The sequence below is a fragment of the Convolutriloba macropyga genome, chromosome 15 (assembly GCF_964194025.1).
Source record: "Convolutriloba macropyga chromosome 15, txConMacr16.3, whole genome shotgun sequence".
NCBI lineage: Eukaryota > Metazoa > Xenacoelomorpha > Acoela > Convolutidae > Convolutriloba > Convolutriloba macropyga.
The window spans coordinates 11,946,329-11,964,479 of NC_134482.1; the positions used below are offsets into that span (position 1 = coordinate 11,946,329).

Below are 18,151 nucleotides of genomic sequence, written 5' to 3' on the forward strand. Positions count from 1 at the left end.
AAAGCTAAAATACTATTTTCATCTGTTCTTTCATTAAAATTTTTAGTTTTCTGTGAAAGTTGTTGACTTTTTTGAGCAAACTGTCTGGTTCACCACATAGAATTTATATCATCTACATATCTTTCCAATAATTGTCTTTCAGTTTTTGTTTCATTTCTTATTTGTTATTTTTATGGCAATTAGAGCAAAAGCACACCATATTTACTCCACTCCATATTTGCATGGAACCGAATCTCGCTTTTTTTACATTCGAGTCCTCTTCCTCAATAAATGTCTCAGCGGATGCATTCAGGGCAGGCCTCAAAATTACTTTTAGGGAGTTTATTGGCGGTCTATTTCGTTGACTTGATCTGATGTTCAAGTGACTTCATCTAAATGTTTGCCAAAGTTGAACGCTCATTTTGCCAGAAATCAAGAAATCAAGTGTTCATTTTTTTTAGCTGCAGTGACTTCAAAAAATTCAATGGACATTCGATCTTTGAATTTGAGCCCACCCTACTTCATCCCAGCCCTGTACATTGTTTCAAACGTAATCTAGAACCCCCCTCAACTATGCGGCCTCCCTCATCTCCCACCCCCTGCACATCCTTCCAACCATAACCCAGCGCGATCGACCCACCCTGCCCTTGCCACGATTACTCCATGTCGTTTTCACCTAAAATTATTCTTCCTAAACCGTTGTTACTTGTGAGGAAGTTACTTGTGAACAGTTCGTCTGATTGTAGTCTTATGTTCCCATATTTTTGATAGTTTGTTAGTTGCTTGCAGATGATAATTATAGCTATTATCTTAGCCCTCTTGGAAGGGCCTGTAATGCTTTTTTTGTTAAATGTTTTGATTGACTATTTGTGTTCAAAAACGGAATATAAAACTAATGGCCGGAAGGCACTGAGGGTTATTCAGAGCTTGGTCAGAAATTTTGACTTGTGCTGGTGCTCCTAAATAAGCGTTGATCAGTATCTTCCGAGATATATTTCTTATGTTTAATTGGTGCACAGCTACGGAAATTCAAGACAACCCTCGTATCAGTTGGCTTCATGTAACAATCCGACTCAATATCTTTACAGCTATTAACATTGATATTAAGGTCTAAAAAAGCTCAAATACAATTTTTGTCTATCTTTTATATTAGATTTCGAATTTTCTGTAAAGGTTGTTGATTTTTCTGAGCAAACTATCTGGTTCACCGCATACGGTACAAATTATATCATCTTTCGAATATTTGTCTTTCAGCTTTTGGTTCATTCTCTCTCTTTTTTAAAATTTTGTCGCAATTAGAGCAATACCACACCATGCCTTTTAATATAGCGTGACATTGATCATCGGCTTTCTGGCATTTTGCTTGAAACCAATTCAACCTCTTTTCACACTCGACTCTTTCTCCTCAAAAACTGATTCAAAGACTGCTTTCAGGGCAGGCCTCAAGTTCTATTTTAGGAGCTCATTGGCAATTTTTTTGGTTGACTTGATCTGATGTTCAAATGATTTCATCCTAACGTTTGCCAGTTTAGTTTTCTTTTTACCAAACTTCAAGTTTTCTTTTTTAGCTGCATTGACTTAACAATACTCGATGGACAATCGAACTTCGAATTAAAGCTCACCCTAATTCACCCCAAGCCTGTAAGTTTTTCCAACCGTAACCAAATGACACTTCATCACCTCAGCAGCCGCCCTCAACTCCCATCCCTGAACATCCTTCCACACGTATTATAGTGCGCTAAACCCATCCTCACCCTCGCCACCCTCACCCCATGACGTTTTCACCTAAAGTCATCCATCCTAAACCGTTGTTAGTTGCTGACAAAGCTTGCCTCTTGGAAGTTACTTGTGAACAGTTCGCCTGATTGTAGTCATATGTTACTATGTTACCATATTTTTGATAGTTTGTTAGTTGCTCGCAAATGATAATTATAGCTATTATCTTAGCCCTTTTGGAAGGGCCTGTAATGCAGTTTCTGGTTAAATGTTTTGATTGACTATTTGTATTCAAAAACGGAATATAAAACTAATGGCCGGAAGGCACTGAGGGTCATTCAGAGCTTGGTCAAAAAAAATTGCCATGTGCTGGTGCTTCTAAATATGAGTTGATCAGTGTCTTCCAAGATATATTTCATATGTTTTATTGGAGCACAGCTACGGAAATTTGAGACAACCTCCGTGTCGGTTGGATTCTTGTAATACTCAGATTCAACTTCCTTACAGCTATTAACATTATATATCATCTACATATCTCGAATAATTGTCTTTCAGCTTTTGGTTAACTATCTATTTTGTTATTTTTGTTGCAATTAGAGCAATAACACAACATGCCTTCTATTTTGGCCTAAAGTTGATCATCATTTTTCTGGCATTTTGCATGGAACCTATTCTCGCATTTTTCACTTTTGACTCCTTTTCCTCTATAAGTGACTCAACGGTTGCATTCAGGGCAGGCCTCAAGATCATTATTAGGAAGCGCATTGGCGATGTTTTTCGTTGACTTGATTTGATGTTCAAATGATTTCTTTTTAACGTTTGCCAGTTAAGCTTTCGTTTTGCCAACATTCAAGTTTTTTTTAGCTGCATTGATTTCACAATACTCGTTGGACAATCGAACTTCGAATTTAAGCCCGCCCTAATTCATCCCAGGCCTGTAAGTCATTCCAACCGTAACACAGTGACACTTCCTAACTTCAGCAGCCGCCCTCAACTCCCATCCCTGAACATCCTTCCACACGTATTATAGCGGGCTAAGCCCATCCTCACCCTCGCCACCCTCATCCCATGACGTTTTCACCTAAAGATATCCTACCTAAACTGTTGTTTGTTGCTGACAAAGCTTGCCTCTTGGAAGTTACTTGTGAACAGTTCGCCTGATTGTACTTTTATGTTACCAAATTTTTAATATTTTGTTAATTGCTCGCAAATGATAATAATAGCTATTATCTTAGCTCTTTTGGAAGTGCGTTTAATGGTCTTTTTTGTTAAATGTTTTGATTGACTATTTTTATTCAAAAGCGGAAACTGAAGTTATTGGCCGGAAGGCACTGAGGGTTGATAAGAGCTTGGTCAAAACTTTTGCCATGTGCTGGTGCTTCTAATTATGAGTTGATCAGTCTCTTCCAAGATATATTTCTTACGTTTAATTGGTGCACAGCTACGGAAATTTGACACAACCCCCGTATCAGTTGGTTTCTTGTAATACTCAGATTCAATTTCTTTACAGCTATTAACATTATATATCATCTACATATCTCAAATAATTGTCTTTCAGCTTTTGGTTCACTATCTATTTTGTTAATTTTGTTGCAATTAGAGCAATATCACAGCATATCTTTTATGTTGGCCTAAAATTGATCATCAATTTTCTGGCAGTTTGCATGGAATCTATTCTCGCATTTTTCACTTTCGACTCATTTTCCTCTATAAGTGACTCAACGGTTGCATTCAGGGCAGGCCTCAAGATCATTATTAGGGAATGCATTGGCGATGTTTTTTTGTTGACTTGAACTGATGTTCAAATGATTTCATCTTAACGTTTGACAGTTCGGCTTTCGTTTTGCCAAAATTCAAGTTTTCCTTTTTCAGCTGCATTGACTTCACAATACTCAATGGACACTCGAACTTTGAATATAAGCCCGCCCTAATTCATCCCAGGCCTGTAAGTCATTCCAACCGTAACACAGTGACACTTCCTAACTTCAGCAGCCGCCCTCAACTCCCATCCCTGAACATCCTTCCACACGTATTCTAGCGCGCTCAATCCGTCCTCATCCTCGCCACGCTCACCCCATGCCGTTTTCACGTAAAGTTATCCTTCCTAAAGTGTTGTGAGTTGCTGACAAAGCTTGCCTGTCGGAAGTTGCTTGTGAACAGTCTGCCTGATTTTAGTTTGATATTGCACATTTTTTATTGTTTTTTAATTGCTCGCAAATGAGAATTATACCTATTGTTTTAGCGCTTTTGAACGTGCCTGCAATGGTTTTTTTTTGTTTCATGTACGGATTGACTTTCAGTGTTCAAAAATGGAACATAAAGGGAATGGCCGGAGTGCACTGAGGGTTATTCAGAGCTTTGTCAAAAATTTTGCCATGTGCTGTTGCTTCTAAATATGCGTTGATCAGTGCCTTCCGATATATATTTCTTATGTTATATTGTATAGCAGCCGCCCGTGCGCAATATGTATTATCTTTTGTAGTTGAGCGTGGTACTTGTTTAAAATACAAGGATTGAAGTTTAATTAATAAGTAGATAAAAGCAGAAGAGAATTGTTTCAAATAAATGAAGATCTAATTGAGTGATTAACTCTGAAGGTAGGTTTATTATTCAATGAGTGAGTTTTATCCTCAGTTTTGCCCGTACCCAATATCGGTTCTATCACCGTGGTAAATTGACCAAGTAAATACTGATATGTCACAATTGTTAGTATTGCTCGAAGCCCGAGCTTTGTCTATTTCAATATGTCGACACCTATCAAGATTGTGTCAGTCATTAATCAAGTAATAAATTAAAATTTAAACTAAATCTTTGACCTTGAAACCCAAGGTTTTTAGTACACCCCTTTTTTTACATACGTGTGACACTCACACTGCCCCCCTCTCAATAAGAATAGAGTGTGCCACTCACTCACATAAAATCAAACAAATTTTACAGCTCTCGATACATAAGCGTTTTAAAATACAAAAAATTTGTACTTTTCATATAAAAAGTTTAGGTATCATTTTTCGTCATTCATGAGTTTCTCTGCCTCGTCCAGCCCGAAATTGTTGTACGCTTCTCGCGCCCAATCGTTCATCAGTATTCGGTATGCTCGATTAATGGTCTTGAAAAACTCCTCATCTCCACCAGCATCAGGTTGAGTCAACAAGCTCATTTTTTGGTAGTGTTTTTTGATCTGATCTTTTGAAGCAGAACTTTTTACCAACAAAATCTCGTACAATGTCGCAGGCCGATTCAGTACATTTTTATTTCGAATCTCGAATAAACACTTCTCTGTGGCCTTCGTTTTGGCTCTCTCGTTCTTCAAAGAATGCTTTTGTCTATCAATTATAGTGTCTTTCCTTAGTTGAATGGAGAGACACTATAGTTGATAGACAAAAGCATTCTTTGAAGAACGAGAGAGCCAAAACGAAGGCCACAGTGAAGTGTTTATTCGAGATTCGAAATAAAAAATGTACTGAATCGGCCTGCGACATTGTACGAGATTTTGTTGGTAAAAAGTTCTGCTTCAAAAGATCAGATCAAAAAACACCACAAAATGAGCTTGTTGACTCACCCTGATGCTGGTGGAGATGAGGAGTTTTTCAAGACCATTAATCGAGCATACCAAATACTGATGAACGATGGGGCGCAAGAAGCGTACAACAATTTTGGGCTGGACGAGGCAGAGAAACTCATTAATCCCATCTCTGTCGCCACTATAGCAGCCGCCCGTGCGCAATATGTATTATCTTTTGTAGTTGAGCGTGGTACTTGTTTAAAATACAAGGATTGAAGTTTAGTTAATAAGTAGATAAAAGCAGAAGAGAATTGTTTCAAATAAATGAAGATCTAATTGAGTGATTAACTCTGAAGGTAGGTTTATTATTCAATGAGTGAGTTTTATCTTCAGTTTTGCCCGTACCCAATATCGGTTCTATCACCGTGGTAAATTAACCAAGTAAATACTGATATGTCACAATTGTTAGTATTGCTCGAAGCCCGAGCTTTGTCTATTTCAATATGTCGACACCTATCAAGATTGTGTCAGTCATTAATCAAGTAATAAAATAATATTTAAACTAAAGCTTTGACCTTGAAACCCAAGGTTCTTAGTACACCCCTGTTTTTACATACGTGTGACACTCACAATTGGAGCAGAGCTACAGAAATTCGAGACAACCCCCGTATCGGTTGGTTTCTTGTAATACTCAGATTCAGTTTCTTTACAGCTATTAACATTATATCATCTACATATCTCGAATAATAATCTTTGATGCAGAGAAGTAATTGTCAATTAAAACTTATATTGATTAACTAAAACGAGCGTTTTCGAACATTGCGTTCATCATCAATGTTCGTATTGCGTTCATCGTCAAGGTTATCTTTGAGCTTTTGGTTCACTATCTATTTTGTTAATTTTTTTGCAATTAGAGCAATATCACAACATGCCGTTTATTTTGGTCTAAAGTTGATCATCATTTTTCCGGAAGTTTGCATGGAACTTATTCTCGCATTTTTCACTTTCGACTCCTTTTCCTCTATAAGTGACTCAACGGTTGCATTCAGGGCAGGCCTCAAGATCATTTTTAGGGAGCGCATTGGCGACGTTTTTCGTTTACTTGATCTGATGTTCAAATGATTTCTTCCAAATGTTTGCGAGAGTTAAGTGTTCCTTTTGCCAGAAATCAAGTGTTCTTTTGTTTAGCTGCAAGGACTCCAAAAAGCTCGATGGACACTCCTACTTCGAATTTTACCCCGCCCTATTCCATCCCAGCACTGTACATTGTTCCAACCGTAACCCAGTGCCCCTCCCTCACCTCAGCTCACCTTCAAATCCCAGCCCCTGCACATCCAGCCACTCGTAATCCGGCGCGCTGGACCCCCCCCCCCCCCCCCCCCCCTCGTCACGCTCAACCCACGCCCCTACAACCTAAAGTTAGCCTCCTAAACCGTAGTTAGTTGCTGACGAAGCTTAAAGCTCGCAAATCGCTTGTGAACAGTTCGCATGATTTTAGTCTTATGTTACCAAGTTTTTGATTGTTTATTAATTGCTCTCAAAAATGTTCTGAGCTATTGTATTAGCACTTTATAATGAGCCTGTATTCGTTTTTTTACATGCGATATTTTGCTTTGACTTTCCGTCTTCAAAAACGGGAATAAAGGTCACTAAGGGCTCTTACAGCGGTTCGACTTACCCGACTCTAAGTATGCAGTTCACTAAAACTGTTTTGGAGACAAATTTATGGTGTGAAGAGCGGTTTTTGAAGTTGACCCCCCCCCCCCCCCCCACTTCACCCCACCACTGCACATCGTTCCAACCGTAACCCAGGGCTCTCGATCTGGCTACGCGTGTGTTCATCCCGTACCCCCCGTCGTGCTGAGCCCAGGCCCCTTTCATTAATCTAAACTAAGCTTTTTTCTAAACCGTAGCTAGCAACTGACGAAGCCAACCGTTCTCCAATTGTTTCGCACTACGCCTGACGTTAGTTGGTATGTTTAGCTATTTTGACGAGACAATTTAATGTTGTGAAGTGCGGTTCTTAATCTTGTCTTAAACTTTGAACCGTTCACATTCTTGCACTTTTGTTTGATAAATTTAAATATTTTGCTGTTGTGTCCGCAAAGGGTGTCTTTCAGAATGGGGAATAGTACTTCGAAACGTGATAGACTGGAAACACTCTCCAGTCCATTTGAGCCTGCTAATCAGCTTGCTTTTGAGATGCAACTGAGATCTTATCTTGATGAAACCGGATTAGAATCTCCGAGGAGAAGGTAGAATGTAATTAAAAGCTATTGAATTGTTTTCTCCTTGTTTCAACGAATCATTTTCTGATATTTTTTTCTGTAGCCCCAATCAGGAAGATGAACTGTGTCCAGAATTCTCCAGTGACGCTCTGCCAATAGTATTTCGGTGGACGCAAGGAGGGCGAAATGTGGATTTGGTAGGCAGCTTTAACAACTGGTCTAAAAGAATTCCACTCAACAAAAGTACAGATGACTTTGTCGCAATAGTCGATTTGCCTGAAGGTGATGTATTGCATTGACTGGATGAACCCGACCAATTAACCTTGAAAAGTAATCACATGAGTTCACATCTTTCAGGATATCACGAATATAAATTTTACGTTGATGGTGAATGGAAGAATGATCCGAATGCGCCAACAGTGTCAAATGTACATGGGACTTTGAACAATGTCGTAGAGGTCAAAAAGTCAGATTTTGACGTTTTCCAAGGCATGTCAAATTTAATCATACCCTTAAAGATTTTTAACCTTGTCAGATGCAAAAATGCGGCTTGCAAAGTTGAGAAAATTTGCACATTTAGATTTGAAACCCGATCTTTCTGATACAGAGCACAGGTTTTAAAAAAAATAGAAGAAACTTATGTCTAGAACAAAATAGAGTTATCGATATTACCGTCATTAAAATATATCTGTATGCAGCGGAATTAAAACGTTAATTGAAAGATGTTATTGAAAGAGTTTTTAAATGGCTTTCTATTGGATAGCTTTGGAACTGGACAACAAAGATCAACTTAGTTCCAGTCCCCCTGGGGAGTATGGTCAAAACATTCCCTCAAGACATGTGTTTGATCTGGGAATTCCAAATGCACCACCATCTCTACCCCCTCAACTACTTCAGGTATAGTCATTGCCGATATTGGGATTCAAGTTATTGCATTTATATAGCCATTGATGCTGCATTGACATATTGGTTCTACTAGAAAATCTCTTATCTCTAAGTTAAGTCGATTTGTATCAAAGGGATGTTCATTTAGATTTGATATGTTATAAATTCATATGTTATAAATTCCAACCGCCTATTGTCGTGTCACTTAAAATAATTGCCACTTCAAATAATAAAATTAATTGTTAACAGAAAAATATATTTCATGAACTTGGCTCTGCATCGATTTCTTCGATTTTATAGAGTTCCTTTGAGCATTTCACCATATTTTTTCAGCAAGTCTGCTTTCTGTCGAGATGGAGTTCATTTCTCTTTCTATGGTAACAATTTGTTTACCTTGTATCTACCTAGCGTGATATCCTGTTGCAATGAATCTTATGCATAGTTATATTCATCTGTATCAATAATCTACACTCGGTAAACAACCTCCCTCTGACAATGTCAGATACTCAAACGCATTGCTCTAAGTGTTCTATTCACATCCGAGGAGGTGGAGTTTGGTGGTACGGTTGCGGTACATATATGCACATCAAATGCAGCGGCTTGTCAACTAAAAACGATCACCATCCAAATTCCATTTGCAAACACTGCAGTGAACCTGCAAAAATGAACCCTCAAGAAACAGCTAAACATGGCCCAACACCCTCAATTGAGACACCCCCGGAACCATGCAACTTTTGGAAAAATTTTCAAAACGAACAAAGAAATACTACGGAAAATCTACATTGAAATAGTTAAGTGGAAACCAATCTTCTTTACCATTAGCAAAAATAAAGTAGGCTTCAAAATTGCAGATGTTATGAACATCCTTCTCACCAAGACGCTTGAAGGTGGGCCTCAGACTGAATGCGCTATGATTTGCACGATGATAATGCCGCATTTACTTCTCACAAGATCCAAAAGTGAAAATGATGCTTCAATACCAAAAACTTTGTCTGGAAGGCTCGATCGTTCGGGCCTTCTCGGGATTTGCCGTTCCATCCTTCTATTTTTGAAAAAAATAATGGCTCTGAAGTAAAACGTGCCGCAATGAAAACAAATGGCAGCCATAGCCCATCTGGTCTTGATGCAGGCGAATGGAGACGACTTTTGACATCATACAAATCCTCCTCAATCGATCTTCGCAAAACACTGTCCAAACTTGCTATCAGAATTGCCACGGAGGAACCTATTTTCTTGAATTCTTATAACGCTTGTCTGATTGCACTGGATAAATGCCCTGGGTTTCGACGAATTGGCATTGAAGAGGTCTTAAGACGAATTATAGGTAGGAGTAAGGTGAAGTGCGTTAAACGATATCTCCAATTACCGTGGGGGAAACCTACAGATGTGCCTTGGACAAAAGAGTGGCATCGAACATGCTATCCATGCACTCCGGCGGCCATTTCATGAAGGTCGTACTGAAGGGATCCTACTGATTGATACCAGGAACGCGTTTAATAGCTTGAATAGTGATCTGGCTCTAAATAACATCAGAAAGCTTTGTCCCTCATTCAATACAGCAATCAGAAACTCGTATAAGAACCCATCAGACCTTTTCATTGATGAAAGAGTAATCAGGTCTCAAGAATGAAAAACACGGTGATCCAATAGCCATGGTATTGTACGGAGTTGCTACACTTCCTCTCATCGACATATTCGAAGATCAAAATTTGATTCATAAATGGTACGCAGATGACGGTAATGTGTCCGGAAGCCTTGAATCCCTGCGAATCGTGCTGGATAAGCTCTATGAACATGGCGTTGCATTCGGTTATAATGTGATCAAATGTCTTCTCATTACAAAACCTGAGTTTGTTCAGAAGGTGAATAAAGTTTTGTCGGAATTAGATGTTGATGTTATTGAAGGTCATCGAGTTCTGGTTTCAGTTATTGGTTCTGATGCACGCTGTAACAATTTTCTGAAAGAAAAGTCAGTGAACTAATCTAACATGCCTGAGAAGTTCGCCAAACATAGTAAGGTGTCCCCTCAGAATGTGTACAAATCTTTTACTAACGGATTGCAACACAAATTGACTTTTCTTGCTAGGACTACTCCAAACTCGGACAGTCTGCTGAGGGAAGCCGAAAAAATAATTGATAAAAATCTTATACCTACAATGTTGAATCATCCCTTTTACAATGACAGATACCGGAAGGTTCTCTCTTCCTCTTGAATGATCTATTCGGATTGGTGAGCCGTTACAGAATCATAACGCTATAGATGCAGAGTTCCATCAGGAAAAAATCATTCAGAAAAATCAGAAAAGAAAAACAGGAACAAGCTTGAGCGAAAAAGTTGGCAATCAAAGATCTCATCAATGATAAAGAGGCATATTCTCTAGGTTTGGCTATGGAAAAAGGAGCATCATGCTGGCTGAATTCACTTCCATTGAAAGAATATCATTTGGATTTAGCCAAGGGATAGTTTGGAGATGGAATTGCTCTTAGATATGGATGAGATCCCGTAAAATTGCCACCAAGATGCGCATGTGGAGAAAACATTAATGTAGTGCTTGCTCTTGATTGTCCAAAAGGTGGCTATACGCACATAAGACACAATGACATCAATGAATTTTTTGCCAACCTGCTCAATGAGGTCTGCGATGATGTCGAAGTAGAGCCTGTCTTCAGTCTTTGCAAGGGGAAACCTTCGGAAATAGAACTACCACTATTGATGAGTCTCGACTAGACATCAAAGCCATCGGTTTCTTCGATTCACGTTTTAAGAGAACCTTATTTGATGTGAAACTGTTTAATCCGTATGCGAATAGTTGCCAGTGAAGCATACCAGATTCCTACAAATAACACGAGTCCATCAAGAAGCTGAAATACGAACAAAGGATAATCGAAGTGGAGAAAGCCACCTTCTGTCCGTTAATCCTCTCGTGTACAGGAGGTGCTGTCCGTCAGCATCAAAAGCCATACAGATTGGCTTTCAGAATCAGCGATGAGAAAGAAGATTCGTATTCGGACATGACCACCGTCATGCAGATGTTATGAACATCCTTCTCACCAAGACGCTTGAAGGTGGGCCTCAGACTGAATGCGCTATGATTTGCACGATGATAATGCCGCATTTACTTCTCGCAAGATCCAAAAGTGAAAATGATGCTTCAATACCAAAAACTGTCTGGAAGGCTCGATCTGTGGTTCAGGTGCAAATTCGACGACCTTTTTGTTGAGGCCAAGGCTTTTCAGGAGCGCTTAAGGAAATTAAATAGAAAACGAGAAGTGAATGAATTTAAAGCTTTTGACAAAATGGAGTCTGGTAAGATCCATTGCGGTGTGCAATCAACATCTGATAAATTGACTATCAAAGGAAAAAACTGCATAGTACTCGATCTTCTACAAGAAAAGCTTCCATGTAGTCAGAAAGCTGATATTAAATACGTAGTAGCTGACCTGAAAAATCGGGATTTGCCGTTCCATCCTTCTATTTTTGAAAAAAAAATGGCTTTGAAGTAAAACGTGCCGCAACGAAAACAATTGGCAGCCATAGCCCATCTGGTCTTGATGCAGGCGAATGGAGACGACTTTGACATCATACAAATCCTCCTCAATCGATCTTCGCAAAACAGTGTCCAAACTTGCTATCAGAATTGCCACGGAAGAACTTATTTTCTTGAATTCTTATAACGCTTGTCGTCTGATTGCACTGGATAAATGCCCTGGGTTTCGACGAATTGGCATTGGCGAGGTCTTAAGACGAAATATAGGTAGGAGTAAGGTGAAGTGCGTTAAACGATATCTCCAAATACCTGGGGGAAACGTACAGATGTGCCTTGGACAAAAGAGTGGCTTCGAACATGCTATCCATGCACTCCGGCGGCCATTTCATGAAGTTCGTACTGAAGGGATCCTACTGATTGATACCAGGAACGCGTTAAATAGCTTGAATAGTGATCTGGCTCTAAATAACATCAGAAAGCTTTGTCCCTCATTCAATACAGCAATCAGAAACTCGTATAAGAACCCATCAGACCTTTTCATTGATGAAAGAGTAATCAGGTCTCAAGAATGAAAAACACGGTGATCCAATAGCCATGGTATTGTACGGAGTTGCTACACTTCCTCTCATCGACATATTCGAAGATCAAAATTTGATTCATAAATGGTACGCAGATGACGGTACGCAGATGACGAATCGTGCTGGATAAGCTCTATGAACATGGCGTTGCATTCGGTTATAATGTGATCAAATGTCTTCTCATTACAAAACCTGAGTTTGTTCAGAAGGCGAACAATGTTTTTTTTTGGAATTAGATGTTGATGTTATTGAAGGTCATCGAGTTCTGGTTGCAGTTATTGGTTCTGATGAAAGCTGTAACGATTTTCTGAAAGAAAAGTCAGTGAACTACTCTAACATGCTTGAGAAGTTCGCCAAACATAGTAAGGTGTCCCCTCAGAATGTGTACAAATCTTTTACTAACGGATTGCAACACAAATTGACTTTTCTTGCTAAGACTACTCCAAACTCGGACACTCTGCTGAGGGAAGCCGAAAAAATAATTGATAAAAATCTTATACCTTCAATGTTGAATCATCCCTTTTACAATGACAGATACCGGAAGGTTTTCTCTCTTCCTCTTAAAGAGGGTGGCCTAAGCATTTTTCTTCCTGAAGACAGGGCAAATGAATATGAATGATCTATCCGGATTTGTGAGCCGTTACAGAATCATAACGCTATAGTTGCAGAGTTCCATCAGGAAAAAATCATTCAGAAAAATCAGAAAAGAAAAACAGGATTAAGCTCGAGCGAAAAAGTTGGCAATCAAAGTTCTCATCAATGATAAAGAGGCATATTCTCTAGGTTTGGCTATGGAAAAAGGAGCATCATGCTGGCTGAACGCACTTCCATTGAAAAAATATCATTTGGATTTAACCAAGGGATAATTTAGAGATGAAATTGCTCTTAGATATGGATGAGATCCCGTAAAATTGCCATCAAGATGCGCATGTGGAGAAAACATTAATGTAGTGCTTGCTCTTCATTGTCCAAAAGGTGGCTATACGCACATAAGACACAATGACATCAATGATTTTTTGCCAACCTGCTCAATGAGGTCTGCGATGATGCCGAAGTAGAGCCTGTCTTCAGTCTTTGCAAGGGGAAACCTTCGGAAATAGAACTACCACTATTGATGACTCTCGACTTGACATCAAAGCTATTGGTTTCTTCGATTCAGGTTTTAGCAGAACCTTATTTGATGTGAAACTGTTTAGTCCGTATGCGAATAGTTGCCAGTGAAGCATACCAGATTCCTACAAATATCACGAGTCCATCAAGAAGCTGAAATACTAACAAAGGATAATCGAAGTGGAGAAAGCCACCTTCTGTCCGTTAATCCTCTCGTGTACAGGAGGTGCTGCCGGTCAGCATCAAAAGCCTTGCAGAGATTGGCTTTCAGAATCAGCGATGAGAAAGAAGATTCGTATTCGGACATGACCACCGTACATAAAGACAAAAATTAAGTTTCGCTCTTTTGCGTAGCTTCATACTCTGCCTCCTTGGCGCGCGCTCCATGCGCTGGGGCCCTGCAGTAGAAGCGTCAATAGGAACCATTGTAGAGGAAGGGAGGCTGTTGTGCTAAATGCTTGTATTTTTTATTAACTTGTTTCAAAATCACTACGTATACTTTAATTGCTATTTGCCATATCTAGTTTGTTTATAATTCTGATGCTTTATTTTTTTTATCTTTTGCATCTGATGCTTGAATTTTTGACTTTTGCAGGAGTTTATAAATACACATAGGAGTTGACTTGCTGCCCCCGAGTTGACCGACTACTCTTATAGGGGAGGGGCTTTCTCTTAATTGACTTCTTTTTAGATTTGATTAATTAGATCAGCGGTCTGTCAGTAAAAATTTTATCGAAAGAAAAGATGAACGAATAGTTTTTGCTTATCGGATTGTTGGTCTCAACTTGATCAAAATATCACAGTTTGATTTCAAGTGACATGTTTTGTATGTTAGAATCGAGTGTGCATACAAACCATTTCGCCAAAGCAGCGCAAAATTTTGAATAAAAAATACTATTACCAGGTGTTATGGTTCTTTTTGTTAAAAAACGCGTAGCAAAAGCGCGGATATTATTGACCTAATTGGGGTTTCTAATTGCTCTCAAACGATGTTTGTAGCTATTATATTAGTCCTGTTGGTCTTTTTTATTCGATTTTTCGCTTGACCAATTTTTCCTCTAACCAATTTGACTTTTCGTCCTTAAAAACAGAATAAACAGTTAGCGCCCTGCGGGCATTAATTTTCATTAAAGGCCCTTAGCCGTGTTTAGTGGTCCTTCAAGTGTTAAATGTGATGAAGCTACCGGGAAGGCCGTAGTTTAAGGTTAAAAAGGTCATTTTTAGGAGTTTTTGAGCCCAAAATATTGCAGTTTTTCGTGTTTTTTTCGTAATTTTTCGGATTTTTCGCTGGACCAGTCTAAAATTGGGGCTGGTTAAAGTTGATAAAGGTCTTTTGCAAGAGAAAAGTACTTTTTTGGACCTCTTTAAGAGCTATATGTTTTGGTAATCCAAACAAAAACACGCTAAGTTATATACTAATGTTCACAATTGTTTTCAAGCTTTTTGAAATTTTTTCCATTTTTGAGTTTTTTCAGCCCTAGTTGCCAAGGAACCTCCTCTTGGGGATTACTGCATGGTTTCAAGTGGTAATGGAATGGTTTCCAGCTTTTTAACATCACGCTTTTTAGCTTTTTTGGTCAAAAGTTGCATTTTTTTTTCATTTCTTTTGGCGTTTATTGTCATTATTCATTTTTTTTCGGACTCAGGGTTCAGTAAACCTCCGTAAGGGTTTGATAATAATTTAGTGAAATTTTTCTATTGGACATGGACATATCACAAATGTTAGCATTTTTTAGAAATAAAACTTGCTATTTTTTTCGAAGACTCCTCCAGCCTCAGAGCCAAGGAACCTCCTCTAGGATTTGATAATGAGTTACTGTATAGTTTCTAGATGTAGTGGAATGTATAATGAGTTACTGTATAGTTTCTAGATGTAGTGGAATGTTTTTCAAAATTTTAACATCACGAATTTTAGCATTTTTTTTGGCAAAACTTGCTATTCTTCAATTTCTTTGACATTTATTGTGATTATTCAGGTTTTTTTCAGCCTCAGGGGTTCAGCAGAGCACATAAAAATCCACAGACTTTTAGGCCTTTCTTTTTTCCGGTCATACGACTAGCAAAAGAACGTAAAAACAAAAAGTGAATTAAATTTAAAACCAATAACTGTTCACTGAAAGCCAGATATATGTTTGATTGGGATTGGCAAACTTTTTTTAAAACCTTATCAGAAATAACATGCATAATAGACAAATATGGATTTATTTTGGCAGAAGTTTTTAAAAATTTTTTCAGTAATTGTTTTTTGTAACTTCGTTTCTCATTGGTTCTCCTTGAACACATCGTTTTGCTCGTGTTTTGTGTATCATTTGCAATGTGTTAAATGTTTTGACATTGTTGTTGATTCTCCTGATATTAATGCGGCCGTCTTTCTAAAAAATAAAAACTTTTCCTGAAAACTTTTTACTTCTTTGCAGCCACATTTTTGATATAATAATAGATTCTACATGCTGAAGTTTTGGTTTTTCAAAATTAAGTTCCAGTTTAATGTTCCAACAGAGTCATACAAATTAAGCTAACAAAGTAAACCATTTAAAATAAACTTGGAATAAATTCAAGCGATCTGATTTCAAGAGCCAAAAAATATTTTAAAAATGTTTTTCCCGTGTATGATGCCAATTTTTGAATTGTGCGAAGTGCGTGTTGCAAGCAAAGTTGGGTCATGTATAACTTATCAAAGTCGCGCAACCTATACCTAATTTTTAATTGTAGGTGATCCTAAACAAGGATATCTCGGTGCAATGTGAACCATCTCTGCTCCCTGAGCCCAATCACGTGATGTTGAATCACCTGTACGCCCTGTCAATCAAAGATGGAGTCATGGTCCTCTCAGCCACTCACCGCTTTCAACACAAATACGTCACAACACTGCTGTACAAGCCCATATGAACAAAGAAGAGATAAAAAAGTTTGATGAATCAAAACTCGCAATGAAACAGTAACAGTTCTTCTTATTACAGTCCCGAGCACCTATTTTTTGACCACCAGAGTGGCTTTTGTTGGTGGAGGCTGTAGCATATATGAAGTCAGATCTAGGAATAGGGTCTGCAATGAGAATGAATGGTATTATCAACTAAAAAGATGTAAACTTTCTATCACTCGTTGCCGGGAACTGTTCTGCCGCCCAACCGGAACCCCGTTGAAGCGCTGTTGCAACACCTAGAATTTAAATACGTATTCTTAAAATTTGTTTAATAGCATAAAAGGGACATGGAAAAGGGGGCCGCAGAGGGCAGAATAGATCCGATATCCCCCTAAAACCGCTAAGTCAACGCAATAAAGATTTCAAATCTCAGTCACATAATCAGCTAGTCAGCCACCTATTCGTTTATTACATTGGTAATGTTTTTACTTGTTTTTTAACATAATGTTTTTAACATTGGTATAATGTTTTTACGACTAACTAGATTGTTTATAAATAAGTAAAAACTAGGCTATTGTGATTTCTTTTTTTATAACAGACTGAATAGTCGGCTGAGAATAAGCATCACAAATAATTTGGTGTTGTCAATTTGACTAGAGGTATCATTTTGTGCAACAATTGTGCGTGACTTAGAGGTATTCGATAATATTGAGCTTGAGTTAGACTTTGTAATCGAGATGTAGTTGATCTATTTTCCTGATGCAAGTTTATGAGCCCACAAATTAGTTAAATATTTATGGAACGGTGATTTTTTGTAGCAGCGTAACATAGTGTCACGCGAGTAATTCGAACAGGGTTTCGGTCTTTCGTTCTCCTCTGGTCAGCTAGTCAAACAGCATCTGGCGTAATTTCTCGAACTGGTTCTTGTCTAACGAAAATCGCAAGTACTGTGATTTGAAGCAGGGTCACGTAACGCGTAAAGCTCTATTGTTTCTGGCAATTGTTGAATTCAGCTCAATCGTTCTGCTGTATATTGGGCTTCGTGTTATACCGGTTTCGAGTTCCTTCCGTTCTGAAATTTTGTTTTTGCCCGTGTGAGACAATGAAAAGTTCTCTCTTCCAAATGAGTGAGCTGGGAGTTTATGAGAAATTATACATAATTGTATTATTTGGACAAAAGTTTTTGTACAGACGCTATTAATGAGTCAAGAATGAGCAAAACTACAGCAACAATAGAAATTAAACAAACGTTAATAAACAACTCGAGCGTTTTAAGTCAATATTTCCCCTTCAACTTGACGCTTTTCCAGAAGACCGAACAATATAGTAAATGTTCGGTATCAGAAGTAGGAAAATGTCAGTTTATTCGGCCTGGAACGAAAGAGAATCAGCATGTTTCGCAGGATTCGGTATATTTGGTTTTCAAGCGTAAAACGTTTGGTATGTTAGGTTTTCAAGTGCAACAAAATTGCGGTATGTTTGATTTCAAACGTACGAAACTACGAGGATCTGTCTATTCATAGAATTTACATAACGGCGGCAGAGGTAAACAACGAGTTTTAGTAATATGTGTTTGCAAATAATATTTCGACCGAGCTCATTCACATTTTGACTTAACTCTTTACCAAATGAGGAAGTGACGGGGAAATTTCCAAATTCACATACAATGAAAATGTTTGGTGTAAGAGTAACACTGAAACTATTAAAAGAATTGAATATTGCTATTAATGAGTTATTTTAAAAAAAAACCCTATTGATGTTTTTTACCTTGTTACTAAAGCCAATCTAAACAAAAGATCTTG

General features: G+C 38.3%; 1 protein-coding gene across 1 annotated transcript; it reads left to right on the top strand.

Moving 5' to 3' along the window:
- The first annotated feature begins 7,297 nt into the window (after positions 1-7,297).
- LOC142353919 (5'-AMP-activated protein kinase subunit beta-2-like) lies at positions 7,298-16,787 on the top strand. The gene is made up of 5 exons (XM_075406152.1): positions 7,298-7,452; positions 7,529-7,707; positions 7,783-7,914; positions 8,189-8,322; positions 16,199-16,787. Exons 1-5 carry the CDS (start codon positions 7,319-7,321, stop codon positions 16,373-16,375), a joined length of 756 nt encoding a protein of 251 aa, XP_075262267.1. The 5' UTR covers positions 7,298-7,318; the 3' UTR covers positions 16,376-16,787.
- The last annotated feature ends 1,364 nt before the right edge of the window (positions 16,788-18,151 follow it).

What these genes read in the sequence shown, in the direction of transcription:
- LOC142353919 (XM_075406152.1), top strand. Translation starts at nt 7,319, where the DNA reads ATGGGGAATAGTACTTCGAAACGTGATAGACTGGAAACACTCTCCAGT. An exon ending in TTAGAATCTCCGAGGAGAAG is followed by an intron (nt 7,453 to 7,528) that starts GTAGAATGTAAT and finishes TTTTTTCTGTAG; the next exon opens with CCCCAATCAGGAAGATGAAC. An exon ending in AGATTTTGACGTTTTCCAAG is followed by an intron (nt 7,915 to 8,188) that starts GCATGTCAAATT and finishes TCTATTGGATAG; the next exon opens with CTTTGGAACTGGACAACAAA.